Source organism: Parambassis ranga, chromosome 19 (assembly GCF_900634625.1).
Source record: "Parambassis ranga chromosome 19, fParRan2.1, whole genome shotgun sequence".
In the NCBI taxonomy this organism is placed as follows: Eukaryota; Metazoa; Chordata; class Actinopteri; family Ambassidae; genus Parambassis; species Parambassis ranga.
The window spans coordinates 23,705,817-23,715,077 of record NC_041039.1 but is presented as its reverse complement, the minus strand read 5'-3'; the positions used below and the strand labels follow the sequence as shown (position 1 = coordinate 23,715,077).

Sequence of the window (9,261 nt, the reverse complement as noted above, 5' to 3'; positions counted from 1 at the left end):
CTGGCTTAGCTAGACGGCCCATCGAGGGGGGGTGGTAGACACTGAGTCTCTGACGCCGCCGGTAGGTTTCTGCAGACGGATAGTTTTTGACACAAGCCTCCTTTCTGGGCCCAGAAGCTGCCACCAGGCTAGTAAGATGCTTGTTGCTTCTTGTGTCAATGGATCATTTCAGCAGCTTATTAGCAGTGACTCACGGTGTTCAGTCTGATCGGCTGCTGTCTGCACTTTGCACTTTTGTGTCTTTTTGGTCAGTGTGTCTCTCTGTCTGTTTGTCTGTCTGTCTCTTTCTGTCTCTCTGCCTCTGCCTGTCTGTCTGCCTGTCTGTCTGCCTGTCTGTCTGTCTGCCTGTCTGTCTCTCTGTCTCTCTGTCTGCCTGTCTCTCTGTCTGCCTGTCTCTCTGTCTGTCTGTCTCTCTTTCTGTATGTCTGCCTGCCCGTCTCTCTGTCTCTCTCTGTCTGTCTGTCTCTCTGTCTGCCTGTCTGTCTGTCTGTCTCTCTTTCTGTATGTCTGCCTGCCCGTCTCTCTGTCTCTCTCTGTCTGTCTGTCTCTCTTTCTGTATGTCTGCCTGCCTGTCTCTCTGTCTGTCTGTCTGTCTGTCTGTCTGTCTCTCTGTCTGCCTGTCTCTCTGTCTGTCTGTCTGTCTGTCTGTCCCTCTTTCTGTATGTCTGCCTGCCTGTCACTCTGTCTCTCTCTGTCTGTCTGTCTCTCTGTCTGCCTGTCTCTCTGTCTGTCTGCCTGCCTGTCTCTCTGTCTGTCTGCCTGCCTGTCTCTCTGTCTGTCTGTCCTTCTGTCTGTCTGTCTGTCTGTCTCTCTGTCTGCCTGTCTCTCTGTCTGTCTCTCTTTCTGTATGTCTGCCTGCCTGTCTCTCTGTCTGTCTGTCCTTCTGTCTGTCTGTCTGCCTGTCTCTCTGTCTCTCTCTGTCTGTCCTTCTGTCTGTCTGTCTGTCTGTCTGTCTGTCTACCTGCCTGTCTCTCTGTCTGTCTGTCCTTCTGTCTGTCTGTCTGTGTACCTGTCTGTCTCTCTTTCTGTATGTCTGCCTGCCTGTCTCTCTGTCTGTCTGTCCTTCTGTTTGTCTGTCTGTCTGTGTACCTGCCTGTCTCTCTTTCTGTATGTCTGCCTGCCTGTCTCTCTGTCTGTCTGTCTGTCTGTCTCTCTGTCTGCCTGTTTCTCTGTCTGTCTGTCTGTCTGTCTCTCTTTCTGTATGTCTGCCTGCCTGTCTCTCTGTCTGTCCTTCTGTCTGTCTGTCTGTCTGTCTCTGTCTGTCTGTCCTTCTGTCTGTCTGTCTGTCTGTCTACCTGCCTGTCTCTCTGTCTGTCTCTCTCTGTCTGCCTGTGTGTCTGCCTGCCTGTCTGTCTGCCTGTCTCTCTGTCTGTCCTTCTGTCTGTCTGCCTGCCTGTCTGTCTGTCTGTCTCTCTGTCTCTCTCTGTCTCTCTGCCTGTCTGTCTGATCTCACCATCAGCTGTTAATCAGTGGAATCAGCTGCTCTCAGTCTCACATACTTCAGCCCCTCCAGATTAAACTGACGCTGCAGCAGGTCCTGGTGTTAAAGTGTTATATTACACTGATGGGATGGAGTTTTAATTATAGTGCAGTGTGAGACATTCTGCAGAGTGTGTTTGTTTCCATGACTCTAAAGCCTGGTTCTGGGTCTTTCCCTCTGAGACCTGATGATCAGGTACGTCTCCTCTCAGTGAGAGCCCCTAGAGGCTGCAGCATGAACTGCAAGTTCTAACACCTGGTAGAGGTTGCTCCTCGATGTCCTCACATGATACAATGCTCACCTGGTAGACTGTATGTAAAGATGGACAACATGACAGAGAGGCCAGAACACCTGGGCCGCCCCCTCGTGGCTGGCTGGAGTATAGCTCATAGACCCCGCCTCCTCCCTGTTAGAGGTTTATGGTTTGTTTGTTTGTTCTTATCAGCTGACTGAGTGGTGCTGAAAGGTCTGAGGACGGAGCAGACAGCAGAGATGATGATGACTCCCGGTCATGCTGGGAATGTGGCGGCGCCGGGTGATGCTGCAGGCTCAGGTTCACGGTTTGGTCACAGGCACCCATAGGTGTTCTCTACCAAGATGGCCGACCTACAACTGGAGCCTGAGGAATGTCCTGAGGCTCAGGTCTGAGCGTGCGGCCTGTCCTCGCCGTCTCACAGCACGTGTCACCATTTAAGTCTGATTCATGCTGCTGCAGCGTGGGGGATCATCCAGCACCCGCAGCGCTCAGATTTATTGCCTGTCACTGCAGACTTATAGACCGTCCACAGAGTGTGTGTGTGTGTGTACACCACATACTCACACTCTGTGGCGGACAGCTCCAGGCTGTTCTGTTGCCACTGCACAAAAAGATGAAGCTTCTGTGATGTTTACAAAGAGCAGGTCTGAAGCAGATGTCTGTTAAAACCTGTTGTTCGAGGGGGTTCTGTCCTTCATGGTGGACTGAGCGACACCTCATGCTGGAAAAGTCAGATGGTGGCACTGATGGTGCAGGTGTTGGAGGAGATGTCAGAAACATGGAGGACACAGTTCTTCACACATCTCTCAGGGTAAACGGGCAGTTTTGATCACTTCTCCTCTTCAGTTCTGAATAAAGACGCTCTGCTCAGGGTTGCAGTGATGTGTGCCCACAGAGCAGAGCAGCATAAATCTACCTTCAATTTTGATTGGCTGGGAGCTCAGGCATGCTAACACGGTCACAGTGGCAGGGCTGATACTCACCACAATGATCTTTTTTTTAAGTTGATTATATGTAGAAACTTACGGAAGCGCTGAACTGCCACAGTAGAAAAAAACTAATTTAATTACTATCTCGTTATAACGTCAAATGCTATCACGTTATAACGACATATTATCTCGTTATAACGTCAAACCGTATCTCGTTATAACGTAAAACCTTATCTTGTTATAACGTGATATTATCTCGTTATAACGAGAAGGAAGGCGAAGGTGATGCAGTTTGTACCCATCGAGCCTTCTGTGTCCTTCCAGCTGATCGATGAGAAATGAAGCTACCTCCAGAGGGTCGGTCTCATTCTTTCTTCTGAACAGTCCCATGCATTTTAAAAACCTTCTGAGTGTCCGCATACTGATCACAGTATCGTCCACTGTGCGCAGTAAGGACAGAATCTCCCCATGTCTTAATCCAAGCATGAAATAGAACTTAATTAAATCTTGTAAATGTGTCATTTTCCGATGTGAGCAGCAAACCGGTTAGGTTAGGCTACTTATAAACAGTTCATTTTTTATTACAGCAATAAAATGTATCTCGTTATAACGAGATAATATCACGTTATAACGAGATAGCGTCTTATCACATTATAATGACATAGCGTCTTATCACGTTATAACAAGATACGGTTTGACGTTATAACAAGATAATCTGGATATATCTAGATACAGCCCGAATCCCACTCTAGCCGGATTGATTTTCCCAGTGTGAACGGGGTCTAAGAGTCAGGGATTTGTTTACGTTGCATCTGGATATTTGGTTGTAAAACTAAAAGTAAAACCAGATCAAGAATCAGGCACAGCAGACTCAGGATCAGCATAGCTGTACAAGAACAGCATGTGTTGTTGAAAAATGACCTCCATCTTTATTTAGCATGCTAACATAAGCCAATCAAACACGAAGAGATGGAATAACAGCAGAGTTTTGCAGATATTTGTCCTGAAGGTGGCACTTGATACAACTCAAATCAAGACATCTACTGATATGTATCTTTAGAAATAAATGTGACACCATCCATCTTGTAAAAGTAAAATATTTGATGTGACGAGTTCCATCTGTCAGGGCCCACAGGGCCCCGCAGGAGCCCAAAGGAACCACAGAAACACAAAGGAGAGGCAGCCAGCTGCTAACCTGACCCACACGGAGAACCTGCTTCCATGCCCACCTGAAACCAGGCCCACATGTTTGTGTTCATCTGAGAGGCCGTCCTGCAGCCAGAGAAAGGTCTGGCAGCTTCTCTGAGGGTCCATGAGCAATCCAAGATGAAACACAAGCAGGCGGACGGAGATATGATGAGATATTTATAGACGCCCGCTATGTGAGCTGGTTAAGCACTTTATTTGGAGCAATAGTTAAAAGTGACACCGAAGAGGTTTCTGTGTTTTCAGCCTGTTTCTGATCGCAGGCAGGCTGCAGGCTGAGCAAGCAGCACAGGCAGAGAGAGGTGGAGGAGCCGGGTCCCAGGACAAGGGCGGGGGGTGGAGGAGCCGGAGCGCAGGACGGGGGCGGGGGGTGGAGTGGTGTAAAGGAGCCCGAGGCCAGGACGGGGAGGTGAACGGGTGTTTTTATCAAACAGACATCTTCTAGAAGATGCTCTTATTCTGGTGTGACAGGGACCAGGCTCTGCCGGTTCAGTCCTGCTGGAGTCCTGCTCTGAGGTGCTGAGGCCAGGCCGCCTCTGAAGGACACGTCCTTCATGACAAATCTGCTAATTAGTGATCGTTAGCGCGCAGACACGTTCCTAACATGGCTGCCGACGCTCGCTGTGTTGTCCTTTCAGGTTCAGCTTCTGTCACATGCTTTTATGTTTCTGTAGAAATTCAGCTTTAAGCTGATCGTGTCTCAGTCTTCAGGTTGATAATGAGCCAAAGCGCCCCCCCCCCCAAAAAAAAAAACAAAAAAACAGCAGGAGTCTGTTTCTTGTGTTCATCTGTTCACATGTTTTATAGTGAGGATGAGTCATCCTCTTCATCATCGTTTCCCCTTTTTATAGCGGGCTGGTGGCAGCGAGCAGAGTCCTAAAATGAAGTCAGGCTCCTCCTCAGGAGAAGCTGGCGGCTGTGATGATATTTCAGGAGCTGGCCGGCCGATTGGTCTGAGGATCCTGCGTTTCCATAAACAGGGGCTCCATATCTACGTCTGAGCCCCCCTATATAAACACCCCGGGGATGAGTTCTTCCCACTGCCACTGCCGCCCTCCTCCTCGACTCTCTGCCTCGTTGTAGGTGAGACCAGTTTCCCTCCTCTTCCTCCTCCTCCTCCTCCTCCTCCTCCTCCTCCTCTTCCTCCTCCTCCTCCTCCTGCTCTCTGCATGCCTGGACAGAGCTGGTAAAGGGACACGAAGCGGCTGCTGTGGAGTCTGTTAGAGTCTTTTTGGGGGAACCTGCTGGTCTTGGTGCTAAGGTGATGAAAGTCCTGACCTCTGGGCTTTGTTAATCAGTGGAGGGAAACGTAATCCAGGCTTAACGGAGTGGCTAATTACTGCAGGACCTCGTTAACGAGAGGCTCTGGCGTTGTTACATTTGGCTTTCCCTTTAGATTCATTTGTAAAGTTATGATTATTTCAGATCTGAATGTCCTGAATGATGAAGATTTGTCAGATTTGATTATTTGCATTGTTTCGGGGGTTTTCGTGTTGTCAGCCTTTGATCAATCTGCTTTCTGCTGTCAGAAACTGATCAGATTAGAGACATTGATAATTTTTCAGTGCTTTATATATTAATAATACATCATGCTTTCACTGGCAGAGTTGTTGTTACGATGATGTTTTTTATAGTGCGTGCATGTTACTGAGCATGAACTGCAAACATGTGTAACTTGTTGTGGATGCAGTTTTTTGCAGTGTACTTTCAGCCTGTTAATGGTCTGATGAGCTCCAAAACTATTTTTTACTATTATTTAACTATTTTTTTACAGTGTTGATATTTGTAGAACATTTGATTGATCCTGTTTGTAAAGTGTGTTTGAGGGCATGTCTGGAATGAGATCAATATCTCAAAACAACAGGGTTAAGATTAGATTATTTTATCACATAATGTTTTACAGTGCACTCTGATTAATCATATGTCCAATTGATTTGGAATGTTGTAAAATCTGATCTCTGGTGCTAAGATTGGAATAAATCTAAATTTAGAAATTTTGATTAATAAGGGAACAAATTGTGAGTTGTATCCAGTCAGTTAAACTGAAGCTCTAAGTTATTCTCAGTTAAAATAACTCCTGACATCTGATTCTGTGTGTGTATGTGTGTTAGCTGGCAGCTAAGATGCTGCAGCAGCACATTCTGCTGTATAGCTGGCGCTCTGTGAAAGGAATTGAAGTGTTAACTCCCAGAGGATATTCAGTCTTGAACACCTGTAGATGAGCTTATCGCGGGCGTCAGCCGCAACATTCGAGCCCAAAGTCCAAACTTAGCTCTGTCACCACTCAGCTGCTCATCGAGTGTGTGGATAGGTCACATTCATACAGCGGGGTCACTCATGTGTGTATTCTCTTCTTTTTCATACAGTTGGTGAAAACAAGACACCGCCATCATGTCTGAGTAAGTGTGATGTCATATGTCAGTGACAGGGATCAATACACTGATCAGCTGATCAGCTGAGGAGGCAGACAAAGATCAGAGAAAGACGTGAAGATGAGGTGAGGAGCTAACAGGTCTGTCTCTCATCCCCCTCACAGGAAGAAGATGACCTCGAGCCGCAGGCATCATCTGAAGGTACGGCGCCGTCACGCGCTCACTGAACCTTAAGCTCTGAGGCGCCACCTGCTGGTTAACACTGACAGACACACAGAGGGCAGGCAGATGACAACATGCTGCACTGATGAAAACACTAAGCTATCATTCAGACTAATGATGAGCCCGGGGGTTTGGACCAATCAGATAATAGCAGTTTGCTCACATTAGCATGCATGCTAGCAATAGCATCGATCACAAACGCCACTTCTTTAATGGAAACAGTCCACAGGCTGAACACAGAGTCTGTTTTCAGAGTGATGAAGGACGTGTGGCTCCTGAGAAAAGGGCCTGCTATTTAGTCTGGTGACACGTGTGAACATGTGACTCAGATACAGGAAGTGATAGCTCAGAGTCATTGAGCAGAAATATGACATTTAAGCTAGCACACATTAGCATTAAACCTTTGGTCTGTCTGCAGAGTTTGATCCTGCAGATCGCAGCAAACTGGCTGGAGCAGGAGAAGAAGGACCTTGTAACCGCCAAGGAGGCCTACATGGCTGAGAGCTGCCCCGCCCCCAGCCTGAGCGGAGACCAGGCCGCCCTCATGGTGAGAACGCCTTCCTCCGCTGCTCAGGCTCAGGAGACCTGGGCTGCAGCGACCTCTGACCCTCTGTCCTCTCTGTGTCTCTGCAGGACACCTGCAAGAAGCTGCACGCCCTGCTGGACAAGATCGATGAAGACAGGTACGACCTGGAGGCCAAAGTCGGAAAGGCTGATAAAGAGGTACTTCCCCTCCTCTTCCTCTTCCTCCTCCTCCTCCTCCTCCCCCTCCTCTTCGCCCCCCCCCCTCCACCAGCTCCTCCTCCCCCCTCCTCCTCCTCTTCCTCCTTCACCCCCCCTCCCCTTCTCCTCTTCCTCCTCTTTTTACTGTGCTGTCTGTGCTCCTGTAAACGCAACATTTTAACAACAACATGTCTTGAACCTAAAGATGATCTCGTTCACTGTTGAGAGGTCAAAGATCGACATCACTGTGACCTCAGGATATTTGTATTTGCCCATACAGAACCCGATGAACGTGACATCTCACAAACTTTTTGTAGGATTTTCTGTGATCTGAGACCCAAAGATGAACTGGTCAGGATTCAGAGGTCAAAGGTCAAAGGTCACTGTGAAGCGCCTTCGACAAAACGTCCTCAAAACAGGCAGAAATATTCACATAGACTCAGAGATGAGGTCACAAATGTCCCAATTCTGAGGCCTTTGAAGGACATGCTGGTTGTTATGGGACGGTCTGGTTTGTGGAACTGCTCTGGTTGCCTAGCAACAAACGCCTCAGCAGTTAAGAGTTCAGTTTATGGTTCTGCTCCATTGTTAAAATAAGATAGATATTTATTGATCCCCATGAAGAAAATCAGGAAATAATCCTGTGACTCTTGGACATGTTACCCTGTGAAGGACGGACAGGAAGTGTCCTTCGTTACCAGGGAAACGCGTCCTGATGAAGTGAGTTTAATCTGGAGGTCACATCGGCAGGTTTTTTACACTAATTCTGGACAAAGCTTGAAGTTAAAATGTGTTCTGGGGGTTTAACTCTCTCTGTGGTCACTCTCAGATCGATGACCTGAAGATCAAAGTGGTGGACCTGGCCGGAGTGAAGAAGCCCGCCCTGAAGAAGGTGCGCATGTCCGCCGACGCCATGCTAAAGGCCCTGCTGGGCTCCAAACACACGGTCAACATGGACCTGAGGGCCAACCTGAAGCAGGTCAAGAAGGAGGTGAAGGAGGAGGTGAGTGTCCCTCGGTCTGAAGGGCGAGGGAGGGGGGTGGGAATTGGGTGTACTGTCACTGACCGGCCGCCGTGTTTGTGTCCTGCAGCCTGCGGAGGCCGTGGGCGACTGGCGTAAGAACATCGAGGACAAGGCTGACAGGAAGAAGATGTTCGAGACTTCCTAAAGATCGTAACTCTGCTCTCTGACACTTTTTCTGGAACTTTTGAGTTTGTAATGTTTGTTTGATTAAAGCTGTGAGTTTCAGCTGCTGTCACTGAACGTTTGTCACATCCACTCTGCTCACATTCACACCTTCCTGCTCCCGTCTATTTGTAATAAACAGCTGTTCCCTCCTCGGTCTGCTCTCATCAGATGTTCCGTCTCCACACAAACATGCTCAAAGCACACAGCACACCTGCAGATCCAGCTAGGTCTTCTGTCCATCTGTGTTCCCCTGAGGCATACCTGGTGCAGGTCCTTCTCTGAGCAGACCAGGTGCAGGTCCTTCTCTGAGCAGACCTGGTGCAGGTCCTTCTCTGAGCATACCTGGTGCAGGTCCTTCTCTGAGCAGACCAGGTGCAGGTCCTTCTCTGAGCAGACCTGGTGCAGGTCCTTCTCTGAGCAGACCTGGTGCAGGTCCTTCTCTGAGCAGACCTGGTGCAGGTCCTTCTCTGAGCAGACCTGGTGCAGGTCCTTCTCTGAGCTCTGATGAAGGAGGGCTGAGGCTTCACTGAGGTTGTGTTGTGCTCTTTGTAGTTCTGTGTTTATCGGTGAGGGACTAGACACCATGTCCATGGAGGTGTTACCGGCCTCCTACTGGGCTATGGTCTGGTCTGTGTTCAGGAAGATGTAACTTTCTGGATTTAGAGTTTTTTCGTGTGCGTGTTGTCTGTTCTGCTCGTGTTGTGTTGAGGTTTGGGAGTCAGGGAGACATGACAGAAATGAGCTGTTGTTTCAAAACCAGCCGCCATGTTGCAGCTTTAACCTCCAGAAGCAGACAGCCTGCTGTGAGGGCAGCCGTCCAATCAGATGATTTGTTTGTTGGTGTATTGATCATAGATCGTCTCTGTTTGGTGTAGAGCCCTTCA

The 9,261-nt window shown here is 48.5% G+C and overlaps 1 protein-coding gene across 4 annotated transcripts; it reads left to right on the top strand.

Moving 5' to 3' along the window:
- Positions 1 to 5: 5 nt before the first annotated feature.
- LOC114452551 (troponin I, fast skeletal muscle-like) lies at positions 6 to 8,437 on the top strand. Of its 4 annotated transcripts, none has more exons than XM_028431921.1 (7): positions 6 to 131; positions 6,238 to 6,270; positions 6,408 to 6,444; positions 6,884 to 7,012; positions 7,099 to 7,188; positions 8,018 to 8,191; positions 8,280 to 8,437. In XM_028431921.1, exons 2-7 carry the CDS (start codon positions 6,263 to 6,265, stop codon positions 8,355 to 8,357), a joined length of 516 nt encoding a protein of 171 aa, XP_028287722.1. In that variant the 5' UTR covers positions 6 to 131; positions 6,238 to 6,262; the 3' UTR covers positions 8,358 to 8,437. The 4 variants fall into 4 exon arrangements, with proteins under 4 accessions (XP_028287722.1, XP_028287721.1, XP_028287719.1 ...); XM_028431920.1 differs by having other exon boundaries at positions 9 to 127; XM_028431918.1 differs by lacking the exon at positions 6 to 131 and adding an exon at positions 4,767 to 4,954.
- Positions 8,438 to 9,261: the final 824 nt, after the last annotated feature.

What these genes read in the sequence shown, in the direction of transcription:
- LOC114452551 (XM_028431921.1), top strand. An exon ending in GCCGCAGGCATCATCTGAAG is followed by an intron (nt 6,445 to 6,883) that starts GTACGGCGCCGT and finishes GTCTGTCTGCAG; the next exon opens with AGTTTGATCCTGCAGATCGC. An exon ending in AGAAGGAGGTGAAGGAGGAG is followed by an intron (nt 8,192 to 8,279) that starts GTGAGTGTCCCT and finishes TGTGTCCTGCAG; the next exon opens with CCTGCGGAGGCCGTGGGCGA.